This window comes from Thunnus thynnus, chromosome 3, assembly GCF_963924715.1.
Source record: "Thunnus thynnus chromosome 3, fThuThy2.1, whole genome shotgun sequence".
Lineage (NCBI taxonomy): Eukaryota > Metazoa > Chordata > Actinopteri > Scombriformes > Scombridae > Thunnus > Thunnus thynnus.
In genome coordinates, this window is record NC_089519.1 from 5,023,318 (window position 1) to 5,042,646 (window position 19,329).

Consider the following 19,329-nt stretch of genomic DNA (forward strand, 5'->3'; position numbering starts at 1 on the left):
AACATTGAATGATATCTACTTGATTTGACTAATTTAGACTGCTGAAGCTTCATATTAGCTTCGGATAAACTTTTAAATACATTTTTGCACGGAAGGATGTGTTAGATATATACCATAAATGTGTAATATTCATCATATAGTGTTTATCCAGGAATATTTGATTGTATTTCAAAGTCTCGTGATAACATTGGTTAGGCGTGCGAATGACGCAGTTTGGCGGCGGGGGAGGGAGGGAGGGGAGCAGAGCAGCAGTGTAGGAAAAGAGGAGGAAGCAGCAAGGATGGCGGAGTCACACCTCTGAAGGTAAAACAGTTATATTATCACCGTAACAGTGGACGTTTTACCCCCCACATCACGGCTACGCATCACTCCAGACACAATACACTCGTCAGTCTCTTGTTACGGCGTGTGTAACGATATAGTGTCATTTCGCAGAGGCGAGTACGAACGCACTCTTTTGTTCAGCTTCGGAATGGCCGCTGTTTTTCACAGTGTTTTCTTTTTTTCCTCGGGTAATATTCAATACGGGAACGGCGCTTAGGCACTGTGTTACAGTTAGTCCGCAGCTTGCGTGCCGTCAGTGGCCGCTCTGCGAAGATATCAGCTGCCTCCCATCATCGGCTTGTCTCTTTGGGTGTCTGCCGCCCGATCGCGCTCAGCTGGCCGCAGCAGAGGGCTCTCCTCTCGGTCCAAGTAGCGGTGGTCGGGTCGCTCCGCTCGGGCCTACATACATACACACACACAGTTAGCTCTGCTTCAGATGAAAGCTAATCGCTGGAAGTGAGTAAATATGTCAGGGAAAACCTCGACATCCTTTTCGCCATCTCAGTAAATACGTGTATAAGCATAGCCGTTTGTTTTATTATTTCATCCTAATCGTGCTGTTACTCTTCCTCGTTTGAGTCAGACGATGGCTCGCTGAAATACTGTTAGCTGGCGGGCTAACTTCTCGCTAGCTGACGTTAGCAAGTTAGCAGTATGGCATCACTGACGTTTGCTCTGCTATTGACGTTTAACTTAGCTTAGCTGCTTTTATTTCCTGCATTGTTGTCAGCCCTTCTTTAGCAGCTTTAGCCAGTGTGTTTTTCTCTTTTTGAAGATTGCTCGCTTTAGATATGTTACTTTCAAGGCTGACTTAGCTGACATAACTCATTTTCAGTCTACGTGAGTTGGCTAACGACAGTTAGTTAGCTGGTTGATGTTAGGTTAACAGTCACACCGGAGCCTCTAGCTTTGTTACTGTCCGCGTCACATCCAATAACCATACAGTGTCACCAACCCTGCTATGTGTTCTTTAGGTGTTTATGTAAATTAATTAATCTCGAAAGGTGACATGACTTCCCCGACCTGGTACCGTTTTGTCGGTAATCTGTTTCCAAGGATTTGTCATTGGCACACGTAGCCATCGAGCTAGTTGCGTCCTATGTATAGCAGTAGCCGATAGCTGCACCAACTCTTTGGTTTTTTGCCTTCAGTTTTACACAAATAACAACTTAAACTGGCAGGCCGGATCATACCTGGTTTGTTGTTTCTTGTACTAAAATAGTAAGGCATTGTCAAGCAGCAACTCATTAGCTGGATTGGAGATATTTCCTTGTTATATTTGCTTTACACACGCGTTTTCTGGTCTTCTATGATTAGCTAATATTGATGCATTTCTCATTTGATCCAAAAAGCATTGTAATGGATCAGCAATAGCTGGAGAACATTAGACAGTCCTGCTTGGGCCTAAATGCACTGGCATTATCAGATGGGCCCAAGATATCCTTAATGGAAACTTAATTATTCTCTATGTGGGTTGCAAGTGCCATGAAGTCCAATTGTGTAGTAGCACTTCATGGTGTTGTTAGTATTGATGGACATGCATTAGAAAGTTTCCGAAGCTGTATATGGGTTGAGCCTCATATTTTCATCTACTAAATGAGTAGTCCTAGCTTAATGGACCTCACAGTGTTTGCAGTTTTGTCACAGCTGGATCACTTGCCAGTTGATTGAACACTATCCTATGGCTTTGGCCAACTTATCCCACAAGGTCGTCTTTAAAATGATCCGTCCATCATCAGTATAGCAGAAGGTTGTGAAGGATAATGCTGTAAACAAACACAAAGCATCCATCAATAGTGCAGATTTCTGATCAAGCCACTTTTAATTGTAATACCACAAAGTGATGCCACCGTTTTGTGTATGGCCAACAGGTTGTTTGTTTAACTTCTCTGCATATTTATTTCCTTATGCTCAGACTGGCTCTCCTGTTATTATATTCATATAGAACAACTGTGCACCACCAAAGCCTTTAATGCTAGTTGTCAGGGAGGTTACAACTGTATTTGACAAATTCATGTCCTTGTGCTGTTGGTTGTTTGCCAGTTTTTACAGACGGAGTGTGTATTGGCAAGTTTTTGGACGTCATTTTCAAACCTGCGTTGGTTAGTCTGGTTGAATTGGACTCTGGTTCGTTTTCCCCCTTAGGATGATTAGTTTGTACAGATCTGAATACAGTAGTCGTTCAGAAGTGTGGACGAAAACAAGTCTGGTCATGAATTCTGGAGCAATTTGTTTGTGGTGGGAGCATGATCTGAATCTGCAGATGAGAAAACTGAACAGTTGCTGGCAGCTAGCTGAAGTGAATCAAGGTGCGACCTATGCTAGCAAAGAATACGTTGCCATGGTTGATATATGGACAGATAGGGCCTTCTTCAGGACCTTCTTCCTGTATTTACATTTTCACAGCCGCCCCAGACACATCTGACCAATGAGCAGAGTGAATGTTCTCAGATTTTTTCTGTGTGAAAAGAAATCAAACCAAAGGGAAAATGTGATAAGTTCACCAACTCATCCATTGATTCGGACCAGAGTAAACAAACTACAGATTTCTAACTTCTGTTTGGGGTCATTTCTCAAATAAACTGTATATGACTGTCGCAATATTCTTGAAATGAAAGAAATACTTAAAAGTACCAAAAATGTTTTTTGGGTGGAGGAAACATTTTTTAGGTACCCTTTCCAAGTGAATTACATGTGACAGGCATATGACTACATAAATGTGGCGATTGTATACAGAAAGTGCGATTCCGGCAACAGCCTTCAACTCTGCTATGGTGACTCTTAAATAATGACTTATTTCCTATCAATTGTTTTTCATTGTATATGCTGTCGAGTGTGTGCATTGGGCCATATGCTCATCAGGGATTGAAAAGTGACTGAATTTCATGAACCCATTCAATGCTTCCCCTAGGTTGACTGCTTTAGGGCAGGGTTGGATTGCTGAGCATAACTTGGGAGAGACACAGCAGTTCAGCACTTCTCTGTTTAGGGGCGGCTGAGATTGTCACTAAAATGAGAACAGTTGGTCTACCTTAAAGGTCAGTCTACCTTAAGTGAGCCTGGTCAGGTCAGGCTAAGCCATTGTCGCTGGCTTCGGGACTAACCCCCTTCACTTTTCTAGCAGTTGGGGAAGCAACAGACGTGACTTTTCTTGGTCTTGAGAAGCTGCAGCATTTATTAACTGACACACTGTTGTCTGAACTGTACATTTACTACCAGGTTGACAACCTACTGCTAAGCTTTTCTTCTGCTCCTCTTGCATTCACTGTCACTTTTCTGCTGCTCGCTCTCTCCGCTCTCTCAACCCCAAACACGCTACACACACACACACACACACATTACGCACTGTCCTGTTCCTTAACGGAGCTACACTACTCTTATAAAAGTACCTTTCACGTAGATGTCCTATGAAGAACGAGGAGAGGGAGGATTCTGGGATTTGATGCACTAGTCGATCACTCAAAACAATTCCACGATAACGTAGGGTGTTCTCGTGTTTGCACAGTGTGCGAGTGATGATCATTAGTAGCCCGTTGATATTAATGATCGTATGAAATTTTAGCAGCGGCGCTCATAATTCTGCAGTGTTGTACCTCCACGGTAGAATGAATATAGGGGGAAACGCTGCCATTGTTCTGTGGTTTTCTAACACTGTTAGTACCCTGTTGCTGTTTGTTCTTCTTCCTTCTGCTGAAGCTAAACTGAATATCAAACTTCTGTGCTGTTTTTCAGAAACCTCTGCACGCATTTGTAAAGATTACAGATAAGAAACTAAGAGTATGCCTGTTCAAATTTGGTTAATATTTTGTTGATCTGGGTGAACAAAGACAAAAAGTTGCTGCAAGAACCACTAAGCTTGTTTTCTTATCCAAAAATGTCAGTATTGATATAATGAAAGAGAAATATCAATACAAACAGTCAAAAAAAAAGAAAAACAGCCAGGAAATGAACTACATCAATTTGATGTTGAACTCTTCTTCTGGTCTCATTTGGTCTTTTGTTGGGACAGGTCATAAAACATGAGTCTTTAAATAACATTTACATGCAGTTTGTAATAAACAAGATTATGTACCAGGGCAGGGACATAGAGAGTACAACCATAAAAGGAAATTGCTTGCACAGTTTGGTTTAGATGGCCCCAGCAACAGGGCTGGTCTGGCTATTCTCATTTTATGTTAAAATAATTTTGCACGCAGGTATGTCTATTGCAGTTATATGTTAACGTCTTCTTTATGACGGACTGAAAGAGCAGTGGATATCTTTTTTTATTTACAGAACACTCTGTTAAGCATTCTCTCATGTCAGGGGTGCTGCTATTGACCCAACATTTCTTTTACCCAAAAGGTCATATGACCTGTTGTTGTTGGGACTTCATGCTTTGAAGGCCACTTCTAAAGATTACTCTCAGCAGTCCTAACCTTTTCACTTAGCTCTGATCCTGATCCAAACCTGCCTCTCTTTTTTGCCACAGCTTAGCTCGTACTAGTGCTGGAGAGCTTTAAACAGTCACGGAGGTACAAACAGCAACAGAGACAAGCTGGCTCAGTTTGTCATGTAAAGATCCAAAGAGTTCTGTCTGGAGTCTGGATGTCTTTTGAGACGTAAATATTCGGTGTGATTGTTGCGTTACAGACTTTAGAGGGGATGGCTAAAATTGCTGAATGCCTGTTTAGGTGGGGCTGTAGGCTTACAGTAATGTCAACACCCGCTGGGCCATGTTTGTTTAGTAGGAGTAAGTTGGTGTGAGGTTATGCTTAGTACATTCAACAGATTTGCTTTCACTGGCACAACACACTCAATACCACATATCTCATGGTACTGTCAACACACCAGACCTGTTGTGTTTTTTTGTCTTATGTATAAGGACGATTATTGTATTAAGGCTCCTATTTTATTATATTTGTTGGTTTTTCCTACATAATGAAGGTTAGTTACATTGCAGACTCAGCCTACAGTAGCCCCACCTTAACATAAGCTCAAACATAACATAGAGGCTTCATTACAGCTTACCTTTGATAGTTTTTTGTGATGTTTTCTATAGTAGTATTTTGCGTGGTATCCTAGCACCATACATAATGTCTGTTAAGAGAGGAATGTCAAGGAGGATCTGTTGTGGCAGGAAGGTTTGGACCGCCTCTCTTCCTCTTTAGCACAGATTTCAGCTAACAGCAGTTTTTTTAAAGTTGTGGTTCTCCTGCAAAATGTCACTGAAATTGACTCACTCACTCATCGCTGAGCTGTCTTAACAGAGCAAAGTTAGGATTTTTTTTTTTTTTTTTTTTTTAATGCTGCCTACCAGAGCAAGCAAAGCATCGGAAATGAAGTGGGCTTTATGTAGCCAATACTGTTCCATCAAAAATATTTGGATCGATCCTGAAGCACTTTGCAGCAGCATATTCTGAGCTGTGTCTGCCACAAGAAGAGTCTGTTTACTGTCGATTGTGGTGAGCAGTTTTTGATGCATGAAGACAGAAAATCCAGATATAAAAAAAAAATTCATTTTAAACTGATCTGTTTCATTTGGAATCAATTTCTTTCTTTACAAAAATGGCAGAAAACAAATGGATGAGCCCCAGGAATATAATGATTATTTTCATTATTGATTAATCTACCAATTAATATTCTATTAATAGTTTTCGTCCTATGTGATCATGTCATCAAAGGTCTTATTTTGTTTGGCCAGGTGTCCGAAACCCAAAGATATTCAGTTTACAGAGATGGAAACAGAAAATCATCACATTAGAGAAGATGGAACTTAAAACAATGACTCCATTATTACTGAATTAATGGATTATCAAAATAGTTTTCTGCCCATTGACTAATGGATTAATCATTACAGCTCTACAAAGTAGTAGTTTACCGATATGGGTTTTGTAATGGCTGATATTTAGAGAACAGGGTGGATCATATCCGATATATAATGCCCATATCATGTTGTTGTTTGTTTAAGCATCTGATAAAATACAACAAATGAGACACAAAATTGATGTACTTAAATTAATTTTATTTAACACTAAAGTTATCCAATCAAAAAACTAAACTTTAAAAAAAACTTTAATGAATAAAAACGTTTTAGTGCACTTAACAGCAGATAACAGCATCTACTTGTTTCTGAGAGATGTTAGTGTAGTACGTAGAGTAGCAGCATCTCTTTGTTTTTAAAGTTCTAGTCCCAGTTAAGAGCAGCAAGTTTCTCTGCATTTTCTCCACCGAGCCTGTTCCTCCTCACCAATCTCACTGAATATTCTGTCACTGGGAACAGAGAAGGGTGGAGGACAGAGGAACCTTCTTGCCAGCGGTGCAAGATTTTGTTCTGTTTCCACCATTCCAGTGGCAGACTGGTCTTTCTGTCAGTCTCCAGCTCCCGGAGGTAACGGTTCAGCTCGTCAGAGATGTCCTCACTCTCTTCCTCAGCGGGAGTTGATGATGACTGTGAGCCCCGAGAATGTTTGCGTACATTCAGTCCTCCGCCCTTATTCGTTTAGGATCCGATCCTTGATCTCCAGTGGTGGCTTGTTGTTGTTCAGACTCAGAGGCAACGGTTTGTTCTCTTCTAGCTGTTTAGTTCAGTGTGTCCTCTGGACCTTGTGTCGAGGATCCAGCAGTGTTGCCAAACATTTGGTCTCCTCAGTCTTGGAAAGTCTTTTCTCCAAGCTCTGCATTATTATCTCCCAGAATGTTCTGATCCCCTTAGTAGTGGGACCCTCTGCCTGAAGCAGCATCTTCATCACTACAATGCTTGAGATGATGCAGGAGACAGAAGCCTTGCTCATCTCAAGAGTCTCCATCAAATTTTAGTTGATTGTTCCGCAGTTGGACATGTAAACTCCCCACGTTCTCCATGGCCTTGACATTTAAGACTACATGTTTCCTTTCCTCATCATCGTTTATTAAATGACACGTTAGACTCATTAATGATTCACTTTTCTGCAGACCAACAGTCTGTGGTGAAAGACAAATGGAGGCCAGCGTTGTTTGGAGCAGTCAGTGCTTTGATTTTCTTCACAACCTTTTGTGTGCACACTGTCCAGCATGTCTTTGTGGTAGTACTTCTCACTTTTAAGGCTTTATCTTGTTTCTGCTACAGACAACAACTGCTGCAAGCCCACATCTGAAACAACCGTAAAGGGCTTGTTGTCTGTGGCAATCATTTCTTTTTCTAAAGTGTCCGTTTGTTTTGACCCAGGATCCGATTTTTGCCATTTTCTTTGAGCATCTGTGTCATAGTAGGCTAGAGGAGTCAGCTCTTGCTGCATCTCTTTTCTTCTGTGCCTCTTTATAAGCAGGGAGGCAGGGACACTTCAGGTGATTCCAGATGTTTGTGGTGTTTTAGCTCCCATGCTCACCAATTCGCTTCAGATACTGCACTTGGTCTTCCCTGGCTCAGTGAAATACTGCCATAAGGGACAAGATTTCTGTCCAGCCATCTGTAATTATTAAAATAGAAAAAATACACAGTCAGTATTTGGGTTAAATATAAATAAGACAAAGAAAAGTCATCTATAATTCTGTTATTCCATGTACATAATCTAATAAGAGGGAGAGCAGGTTAAAGTACGTCAGATGCAACATCATTCAACTGCATTATTATTCTATACATTATAACATCATATATATTTAACACTAGCCAGTAACGGGATGGGAATGGGAGAAATGTGTTAACATTTAGAAAAGACGATGGACGTTTCTAGCAGGATGTCTGTTGCCAAATAGTCAATCTAAGTGATCAGACATGTTAAAAACTAATAACTTTGTTCAGTTGCTTTGCACACCCTGCTCATATCATCTACCAAGTGACTGGAGGTGACAACAATGTGACAGAGCGGAGATCCTGTCCTGCAAATCCACTACTATCTCTCATTAAACACTGTGCCAAGTTAGCTTAGTGTATCGAAGCAAAGACGAGCACACACGTGCATGTTGGGTATCTTATAACTATCAAATCGATCGCTTTTGATAGCAGATTGTTGACTTGAGATGAGAGGAGTGGTTCATCAATCTCGTCTTCATCTCCTGCCTCAGCTGACAGCAGGTTCTGTTAGCAGGCTTTTAATGTTAACTGTGCTGCTGGCAAACTTTGCATCAGCATCATCATGTATATGAGCGCCATCGATGAAGATAATATGTTTATGTTATGTAACGTGCTAAACAATGACAGACCACAGGCTCACCAACAATAAAAGGCTTCACAGTCACACTGCTTACAGTCTCACAACCGTCCCAAATGACACATCTGATAAATGTTTTATGACTGCAGCTCATCAGGAGTAGGAGTGGGGGCTGGACACGCCTATACAACAGTTTTTCGAGTTCTGTAAGCTAGTTTAGCTGGTTGAAGGCTTGTTACAATTCCCAACTAACGTCATTCGCATTTTCCCTCTAGAAGACCAGAATCAATCTAATTAATCAGACAGTAAACATTGTATATGTTATTAAGAGTGGCCAGTTATTGAGCTTTGAAAGCACTGACGTCTGGGCAAAGACTGACGACATTGACACAAGGGGGAGCGCTAACATCGTTCAGCACCGGCCACCAGCCAAATGCTGGTAAAATATGCAAGTGACTGGTAGATTTACTCACCAGCCAAAAAAACAATGGTAACCTATTGAGTGGCTGGTAAAATCTGAACATTCACTGACCATTTGGCCTGTTGACAAAGAAGTGAATTTTGGACCCTGATAGCAGCCACACTGACGAGGCTGCCTGCAGATGTGTCTCCAGACACTTTTTGTTTGCAGGCATCGGCCAATGCCGATTATCTCAAAATGCCAGATATTAGTCCGATTAATCGGTCAAACAGTATTTCAGAGTATATTATTGTTAAGTGTCTGAAATGATAGAAACTAGTAAGAAATACTAAGCCCAGAAACTCAGGCAGACCACTTGACTGTTGATATTCAAAAGGTTGTTAAAGCTTTTAAAGTAAGATGTGTACATGAAATTGTGAGTGTGAACAAAATATCCTTTTCTTTTCCCCAACAGCAAATCCTCGAGGGATTATAAATCCTTGATGACCTTTGCAGCCTGAGGGAACTTTTACCCAAAGGTCCTGGGATTGTATGCAGCTCCGACACTTAAGCATGTGGCCCATGGATGCCACAATCCAGTTACTTCAAAGGATTTTTTCTCACATGGCATTTTAACAAAGGAACAAAGTATCAAAAGTATCCAAAAAACCTTTGGATCACACGGTCTTTATTTCAAGGATAATCATAAATGTGTGGGCCTGCACAGGGATGTTTTCTTTAAAAGCCTCCTTGGCTGTCTGTGTCCCTTTTTCCCGAAACCATAAGTAACCTGACAAGAGAGACTCTCATGAGCAACTCTGCAGGAGGCCCGATAACGTCGACATGAGTAGTACTTTAGGCAAAGAAAAAGATTCAAAAGAAAAGGACCCAAAAGGTGGTCCAGCGGGGAAAGAAAGGGAAAAGGAGGCCAAGGCTCTGGCCAGCTTAGTCAAGGATGGTGGCAAAGAAACGAAGACCAAAGGGAAAGATGCCAAAGAAGGAAAGAAGGACACTAGCAGCTCAACACCGGGTGTTGCCTTCTCTGTTGACAATACGATAAAGCGGCCAAACCCGGCACCAGGTACGCGCAAGAAGTCCAGCAATGCCGAGGTGATCAAAGAGCTTAACAAGTGCCGGGAGGAGAACTCAATGAGACTGGACCTATCTAAACGGTCCATCCACATGCTGCCCACCTCAATTAAGGAGTTGACGCAGCTGGCTGAACTCTACTTATACAGCAACAAGCTGCAGAGCCTGCCGGCTGAGGTGGGTTGCCTATCAGGCCTGGTCACTTTGGCCCTGAGTGAGAACTCCCTGACCAGCTTGCCTGACTCCCTGGACTCCCTTAAGAAGCTTCGAATGCTCGACCTCCGGCACAACAAGCTGCGAGAGATACCGGCTGTTGTTTACCGGCTGACATCTCTCACCACGCTGTACCTGCGCTTCAACCGCATCACAACGGTGGAGAAGGACATCCGAAACCTTTCCAAGCTCACAATGCTCAGCATCCGGGAGAACAAGATTAAGCAGCTGCCTGCAGAGATAGGTGAGTAAAACCTACATGTAATAACAGGATGAATTCCTCAAGTTAAGGCGGGGCAAGAAGCAAACCTTATCGCCCATAACTGTGGGAGGAAGTGGGCTACCGTTGGGTTTAAGGCATTGAGCATCCAGAGTGTAGAAATATACATAAATACACATGTCACGATATCTTGCTGTTCAAAATCAAATGCATACAAATTACTGAATGTTGAAGTGTTGAGTCTTAGATGAGTCCATCACTCTGAACCGGTGCCACCAAGACAAATTCCACTTTGTCCACTTGCAAAACATCCTTCTGATTCTGTAAAGCAGTGAGAAAAACGAGTGGGACAGTGGACTTTTATCTTGAGTAACTGAAAATCTGAGTTTTTGGTGTTCTTTCTTGTGCATATTTCTGCAGGGGAGCTTTGCAACCTCATCACTCTGGATGTCGCCCATAATCAGTTGGAACACCTACCGAAGGAAATTGGGAATTGCACACAGATAACCAACCTCGACTTGCAGCACAATGAGCTCTTGGACCTCCCGGAGACTATAGGTATGACAGTTTGAATATGTTTTTGGGCTCAAAAGCAAAGTTAGCTTTCAATTTGTGTCTTTGTAACTATGTTTGTTTAATTATTTTACCATTTAATTGAAAAATGACTGAAGGTACGAGGTTTGTATAAATGTTGTAATGGTAAAAAAAACTTAAGAGATGTTTTTTTGTTGTTGTTGTTGTTTCAGGCAATCTGGCCAGCATAAATCGCTTAGGTCTGAGATACAATAGATTGTCAGCCATCCCCAGATCATTAGCCAAATGTCGAGAACTGGAGGAGCTAAACCTTGAAAACAACAACATTTCAGTGTTGCCAGAGGTAAGTAGAAGCAAAAATATAAATGCTAAATAATACTGAAAAATAATTATTAGTTGCAGCCCTAATTTCTGTTATATTAACATCAACATCAACTGTTTCCTACAGTGGTAATGAAAATGTAAAACAAATTCCTGTTGGAGCCCAGACCCCTCTGTCCTTGTGCTGTAAAATGTTTTCTAATAAGTGTACGTTCGAGGCAGGGCCACTAGTGCATCCAGTGTAAAAATATCACTCTATCACTATGATAAGAGTCCTGTCCTGATCATATGGTCTCTGTCATGTCTCTGTCTCTGTGTCTGACCAGGGCCTCCTGTCAAGTTTGGTCAACCTGACCAGTCTGACACTGGCGAGGAACTGCTTCCAGTCGTACCCTGTGGGCGGACCATCCCAGTTCTCTACCATCTACTCCCTCAACATGGAGCACAACCGCATCAACAAGATCCCCTTTGGTATCTTCTCCCGGGCCAAAGTGTTAAGCAAGCTTAACATGAAGGTACAAATATGTGCATGTTTGTCTGTGAGATAAATCTGTTTTTATCTGTCTCTGCTTTATACTTTGATTTTTTTTTTAAATCGGGTGTTAGGGCATCATAAGATGTTCAAATCTGTGATTAATGAGCCTTTTCCCCAGTAAGATGTGACAGCGAGCAAACAATCACAAGACCAGGAGCCTGAAACTAAAGCAACAGGAATTTAGCCATCGTTAATTTTATTGTTTACACCTGTGCTTTTCCTACAGTAATGTAAAAGTGTCTGCTTTAAAAAAGAGGCATATGGGAGCTTGTGAATTGGACCTTGTTGTCATACTAATGTTATACTGTGTTATAAGAAATTAAGCACTTACATGAGTAATATAGATGTTTTAAATCTGAAAACCAATTTGAAAGTTGCGATAAGTATTAATCTGGTAAATAAATGTAAATAATTCTTTAGAGCAGCTAGAGTTGTTCGTCATAGTAAGACGATATGACATGGGGAGAATCCTGACATTAAATAATGCATTTACATGTAGCGCACAGACAGCTGCGTCTCCTTGTGTGCTTTACGTAAATGCCATTTGGAGCGGAGCTGTATTGAGAGAACTGTTCAGAACAGCACTTATATTGAAGATTGTATCGGCCTTCAGCGAGACATATTATATACAGACACTCTTAAAAATAACCTGGACTCGTTCCTCGGTGTATGTCCATCTGGATGTCGTTTGGATTTAAAATCTCCAATGTAAACATTTTTTTCCTGGCGCCAGGTGACATAGCTGGCATACTGCACTGGTCTGCTCAGCCTCTTGAACAGCACTGTCCTTGTGTTGACCGTCTGAATTGTCATTTATTTTGCTAATAAAAGCACGCCATTGTCTCCCTCAGGACAACCAGTTAACTTCTCTGCCATTGGACTTCGGCACATGGACTAGCATGGTCGAGCTTAACCTAGCCACCAATCAGCTGACTAAGATCCCAGAGGACGTCTGCGGTCTAGTTTCTCTCGAGGTGAGTCTTGGATACGCACGTATTGTACAACAGGTGGCACACTCTGCCAGTCCTGCATCCAGTGAGTTGAGTTGAAGAGGAGGAAAAAAGTCTCAAATTTCATCTGTATTTTGTGCAACTCATAATTAGGAGAAGAAGTGTTGGAGACATAATGACCAATCTTGAATATTTTAGGCTAAACATGGATAGCACGGTCAGTCCTTGGAGTCTCCCAGACCTGATTTAATCTGAAGCCTTTGTGCTTTTTGCTCACAGGGATCACTTCTACATACGTTTACCTCGTTATTTAACATTTTGGCCATGTTTAATTAACCTGACGCGCCACATGGTTTGTAAAACAGAAGCACGTGAGAAGTCGTCCTTGGAAACTGTTTGAAAAAAGGGCAGGCACTTAAAATACTCGGCAGGTGATTGGATGAACCGTCTGTCTATCACCATCTATCACTGTCTTACCTCGCGAGGCAGCTGGATTTGCGAGATCACGACACATGAGAGTCCTCGTAGGACACTGATTAGTCATATATATGATGACTGTAACATCATATATATGACTGAAATTAAGGAAAAACATAATAGGTCCCTTTTTAAATAATAATGCATGCTATGAACACATTATTAACTTTAAATATTTACCTTCTTTGATTTGTTTCTTCAATTTCATAGTAGAATATTTGTCATAATTCAAGAAAGACATGATCATTCTGTGTTAGGAAGGATCGCTTTACTGCTTGTGTGTCATGATGTCACTTCATTGTCTTCACAGGTGTTAATATTGTCCAATAATCTTCTCAAGAAGTTACCACACGGTATTGGGAATTTGAGAAAGCTACGGGAGCTTGACTTGGAGGAAAACAAGTTGGAATCTCTACCTAATGAAATTGCTTATCTTAAAGATTTACAGGCAAGTTTTCCAGACACGCAGTTATCTCCTTCATACTTATTTTGCTGTAAATAAAGGTAAATGTGTCTTTAAAATTACCTTCTTAATAATATCTTACATATTTGATCAGTTAATTGTGCAGAAAATCCATCATTTCAAGATAAAACTGTGAAATAAAAAAAAACTCTCTGTGCTCTCACACTCTCATTAGAAATTGGTGCTGACAAATAATCAGCTGACTACGTTACCCAGAGGCATCGGCCACCTCACCAACCTCACTCATTTGGGTTTGGGGGAGAACCTGCTGCAACACCTTCCTGAGGAGATTGGTAAGGACTTCTTTCATGAACTCATCTACTTCCATCAGAGACATCAGTTCTCTCGGTGACGGTGGGGAACCAGAACTGATCCAGAGACGTGACGCTACGAGTGAACTGGATTATGAGTCTGTCAGAACGACGTGTGTAGAAATTAAAAATACAAATGTGATTGCTGACACACTATTTTGTCAATACTATATCATTAAACGAAGCATAAAAATCAACTGTTCAAACAAGTATTTTGCACAGACAAAGTAAAACAAAAGTAATTCTTGCCTCTCTGGCCTTTTTTTCCACATCATCCTCTAAATTCCTCTCGTTCAGAGGATTTACAGCTTATGACAAAGAAAGAAGTTCTGTGATCAGAAAACTTGTTTTTCAGTGAAGGGTTTAAGTGAACTAACCTCTAACATGCACCATCATTTGTTTTTATTTGTGCTATTGACAAAACTCTTAACGTCGGTGGCACTTTTTGAACGTCTCATTTTACAAATCAGTTGTAACTTTTATTGGTTTAAAGTGTAACACCGTTTCCTGTTAAAAGCTAATCTTAACTGTTAGGATTTTAGGAGCTTAACAGTCCACAGTTTATCCCACCTCTGACCCTTCCTCTGCGATTGGTCCAGCCTGGCCGGTTACTGCCGAGGCTAAGAGTTAAGCCAGAGATTAAAACGGGTGAAGGAAGGAGCTGAAGGTGGTTGTATTTTTAGACTATTCAGACTGAGCCCACAATTCATTTATATCTGTGGCTTCAAGGTTCATCTGAATACATTTGTAGTATGACAGTGGAAAAAAATGTATGAACATCATCACATATATTCTTTTAAATTGTACCCTTACTTAACTGTGAGATGTAGCAGAGCCCTGAGGAAGACCGCTGCAGTCTCTTCATCATCCCCTCTGCGTCATTAACGATTTCCCCTCAACTGCTGCAGCGGCATCGCAGTTTTAAGATCTCGTCCGTACGACCGTTCATGTGAATTAAAGGACCCCTACGCAGTTTTTTTCACCCATATCATGTCTTTCCAGGGCTGAGACAAATAATAGATACAGCGATAAAGATCGTTAGAGCTGAAACGAGTAGTTGATCGACAGATTATTTATTAATCACCAACTATTTTGATCATTTTTTAACAGTTTTATTCATTTTTAAGCAAAAATAGCAAACACTCTGTGAGGATTTGCTGCCTTTTGTTGTCATACAGGATAGTAAATCGAACAACTTATGGCTTTAGTCTGACGTTTCAGGTAAAACAAGGAATTTGAAGACGCTGCCTTAAGTATCATGACTATTATAACTTCTACTGAGCTTGTTTACAGCACCAGAATTGCAACATATTTTTGTTATTATTGTGTGAGGGGCCCCTTTTTATAATAATAATAATTTCAGACACTGTTTTCCTGGATGATTTCGTCACTTCCAAACCACACGTTAACTAACAGTAACTGGTCTCGGTCCTCAGGTACACTGGAGAACCTGGAGGAACTGTACCTCAACGACAACCCCAACCTGCACAGCCTCCCGTTCGAGCTGGCCCTCTGCAGCAAGCTGTCCATCATGAGCATTGAGAACTGTCCCCTCAGCCACCTGCCGCCCCAGATCGTCGCGGGAGGCCCCTCCTTCATCATCCAGTTCCTCAAGATGCAGGGACCGTACCGTGCCATGGTCTGAGCCAAGAGCAGCTCAAATCCCAGTCCTACTTTTACTCCAAACCCTCCAACTTGCTCTGCACCCTCTCTCGCCTGCCCGCCCCTCCCTCCCCCCCCCCCCATTATGTGTATCATACACTGTAAGGAAAACGGACTCGCCACAATCAGTGTCGGTGGAGGGGGGGCGTGGGGGTGGGGAGGGGGAATAAGAAGAGGAGGAGGAGGAGGGAAGAAAAGGAAAATGTTTCTTTCACCATCCCCGGGCAGAAACAAGGTGAATCTTTGGAGACTTGACTCGTGTGTTACTCCAGAGTTTATTACGGTCATTTTAGGACCCCAGCCTCTCCCCCAACCCCCCACCAAACCCCCCCACCCTGCTCATCTTTCATTCCGAATCATATAAGAGGAAAATATTTCCATCTCTTTGCCAAAACTGAAGATATATAAAGTTCTATATATTGAGTAACTGTGAGCTAAGTGGCAAGTCTTTTAACCATATAAACCATGCTCCCATTGCCAATGTATTTACAGTAATTACAAGCATCTATTATGTGAGCAAGGATACAATTGTATGCAAAAACAAACAAAAAAAGTCTTTGGAACTTCACATTTACTGCTGCTGCCGTAATTTAACTTTGTCATCTTGTTATATTTTCTTTTGATATTCCCTTTTTTTTTTTTTTTTTTTTTTTTACATCATCTTCACTCGAGATAACTTGTGTTAAATTGCTTCTTGACCACAGAGAACAAAGGTCTCAAGATGGCATGTTTGTAATTTCTTTTTTTTGTACATTTTTTTTCTTTTTTATGTTTTTTTTTTTTTTTTTAAACTGTGCCTATGTTTAGAGTGATCCGGTGGTTCATTTCTAAACACAATTGTCCACGAGAATACAAAGATATAATTTATTTCAATAATACTTTTTTTTTATTACTGCTGTTTTTAATTTTTTTTTGTTTTTTTTTTGTAGTGTACTTTTTGAATTAATCTGTTTTAAACAAGCGATATCAGTTATAAAATGATTGGAGATTCTTTTTTTTTTTTTTAACAAATAGCAGCAGCAGTTGTCAAACATAAAGCTAGTAATGTATACATATGAGAAATGCCAATCATACATGCTTGAAAAAAAAAAAAAAAGCAAGTTGGACTTTTCTCCAAAACGGGCGGTGCTGTGACCCCCCCCCCTACCCCACCCCCCCCCACACTGTCTATACTGCTTTTGTGTGACAAAAAGGTATTGAAAAAAACGTCAAAGATACATAGGTGATGGGATAAATGATAGGAGATGTTTTTATATATGTACACAAATCCTGGTTGTTGCCTTGAGTGCAATTTTTTTTAGTTATGTTTACTTGTTTGATATTATCTTCAGTGTTGGGCTTCATAGCTGTCATCCAGTCGATCATTGACCAACATATCAAGCGTTTTTAAAAGACTTATCTGGGTCTGTGGAGCGGAGCGGTGAGTGTATCAGAGCTACAAAAAAGGTTTGATAATAAAACATTGACAGGTAACCCCTTCTTGACACTTCCTTTTTTTTTTTTTTTTGTTAATATCCTTAATTTCTCTGTAGTTGTTTTTTGACAGGGTCTCCTAAGAATCTTAATCACATGATGGAAAATGTTCCCTTGATTTTTAGATTTGTAATTTAATTCTTTTTTTTTTTTAAATATCTTCTTTTGTCCCACACTGTCCCAGCTATGCTGCTGCTCTTATGCACTTTTTTTAAAAAAAAAGACATTGGCATCCTCTATATTAAGAAAACAAACAAACAAACAAACACAGTAGCCTCTCATTGGTTATTTTGAATGGGGGCATTTTGTTTCATAAAGAAGTATTTTATCTGTTAAACAAACCGTTTATCATGTAAATTTGTATCAATGAAATATAAATGTAGAGTTTCGCAGGCTCAGAAAAGAAGCTTTCTCTGAGGAAGTTTTATCCTGTCAATCTTAAAAAGGAACTGTAAAAGGGTCTGTGTGGCTATGAGATGTTTTGAGATTCCCATATCCTGCTTTCTCCATCGCGAAGTGAAATGGCTTCTTGCAGTTCAGATCAGCGTTGTTTATTTGAAATCATTAAATCACTGAGTGTTTTTTTTTTTTTCCTCTAAATGATGAAGTGTGTATTCAGTTAGTATTATTTCAAGTGACTGTACATTAAAAATCCCAACAAAGGTAATCAAACTTTTTTTTTTTTTTCCTCCCCCCCTTTTTTTGAAAGTGTGTTGCATCCCAACTCTATATTCAATCATGATTCTGTTTTGTATTGAAATGTGTGGGTCTACTTTTTTTGCAGCAGCTTGGTGTGTTTTTTGTGGGCTGTGGCGGAGGAGTGACGAGGAGCGCCGCAGCTCACCTCCAGGTCGGGTCGGGAGGAGGGGGGGGGGAGAGAGGGGGGGGACGAGGGGGACAACAATGTACCGCTGCTTCTAATTTACCAGCAGAACCTGTTGCTGCTTTTTTCGTGGACTGAAACATATGCTGTACATGACAGGAGGTGGGGTGGGTTGATGGGTGGGGTGAGGGAGGCGGGAAAAAAAACCGATCCACTCCCAACACCGATAACAGACTTCACTCAAAAAAAAAACCTGACGAGGGACAAATCCACTGACCCCCCTTTTTTTTGTTGATTTGGGGTCAGGCCCGGTGGTTTTCACACAGATCAAATCGTTTGGACACAACGATGAGACAACACAACAAGGTGCATATTTGAGCTTAACGCAGTTACAGTACAAGACTGTCGGAAAAAGACACACACACACACACACAAAAAAAAAAAAAAATTGTAAAAAGGGCTTTCTGTGTTCACGCTCAACAACACACCGGAGGCATTGCATTCCTGGGTTTTATATAAAAAGCTTTGGAAGTTTTTTTTTTGTGTGTATTTACTTTTAGCTGTAAACAATTGTGTGAAAAATGCCTTCAACGAGTACTCAAAAGTGAGATGTGCATTAGGTATGCAGCGAGAGCGCTGTGACCCATTTTTACATTCAGTCTCTCTGTTTTTACTTTTTTTTTTTTTTTTTTTTCTTCTTCATGTGCCATTTTGCGAGGTTGAGAAACGCCATGTGTATGAAGACGCTGAGAAGAGGTGTGGGAGAGGTGGGAAGAAACAAAAATGGGCTTAATCGACCGGAGAACGTTTATCAGATCCTGGAATGTAGTTTAAACGTGCTGTAGAGGAGGAAGAAGAGGAGGAGGAGGAGGATGAAGGAGGAGGAGGAGATGATGATCATCGACTGGCCCGTTCAGTTGGAGGTGTGACCTGTTATTGGATCAAAAAAAAAGTGATGACGATGTATTGCATACTGGTGCATCCAAACTTAAGTGGAGTATAATTGGTGTTTATTTTTCTATTGTCTGTGATTTGAGGCCATGGAGAGCATCGCAGAATCAAAGTCATTTCGCTCCTTTTTGCTTTTTACTTTCTGGATCATACAACTTTTTTCTTGCCTGGTTATTTTGTACAGGAAAACAAGCATGTTGAAAACATATTTGACATGATTTGTCTGGGTCAGAATCGAGCGTTTTGCATAGAGGACTTGGATTTAGTGGCTGTTTTGGTGTATCTGCAAATGCTCCCTTTTTGTATATTGCAAAGGGTATCGAAGCATTGTGTGTCAATGCTTATCCTACTTAATCTACATTGACAAGCAGCCTTAATGGTCTTTTTTTTTTTTTTTTTTTTTTTTTTTTTTTTTAAATGTGTTTGTTTGGCTATTCCTTGTGTCTATGGCCACTGACTGTACTTGACAAGCAAC

General features: G+C 40.7%; 1 protein-coding gene across 2 annotated transcripts; it reads left to right on the forward strand.

The window, feature by feature from the left end:
* The first annotated feature begins 232 nt into the window (after positions 1-232).
* shoc2 (SHOC2 leucine rich repeat scaffold protein) lies at positions 233-18,438 on the forward strand. 2 transcript variants are annotated; one of them, XM_067582117.1, is made up of 9 exons: positions 233-303; positions 9,308-10,378; positions 10,775-10,912; positions 11,101-11,231; positions 11,536-11,724; positions 12,596-12,718; positions 13,482-13,619; positions 13,810-13,927; positions 15,382-18,438. In XM_067582117.1, exons 2-9 carry the CDS (start codon positions 9,676-9,678, stop codon positions 15,588-15,590), a joined length of 1,749 nt encoding a protein of 582 aa, XP_067438218.1. In that variant the 5' UTR covers positions 233-303; positions 9,308-9,675; the 3' UTR covers positions 15,591-18,438. The 2 variants fall into 2 exon arrangements, with proteins under 2 accessions (XP_067438218.1, XP_067438226.1); XM_067582125.1 differs by lacking the exon at positions 233-303 and adding an exon at positions 361-780.
* Positions 18,439-19,329: the final 891 nt, after the last annotated feature.

What these genes read in the sequence shown, in the direction of transcription:
- shoc2 (XM_067582117.1), top strand. Translation starts at nt 9,676, where the DNA reads ATGAGTAGTACTTTAGGCAAAGAAAAAGATTCAAAAGAAAAGGACCCA. An exon ending in GCAGCTGCCTGCAGAGATAG is followed by an intron (nt 10,379 to 10,774) that starts GTGAGTAAAACC and finishes ATATTTCTGCAG; the next exon opens with GGGAGCTTTGCAACCTCATC. An exon ending in ACATTTCAGTGTTGCCAGAG is followed by an intron (nt 11,232 to 11,535) that starts GTAAGTAGAAGC and finishes GTGTCTGACCAG; the next exon opens with GGCCTCCTGTCAAGTTTGGT.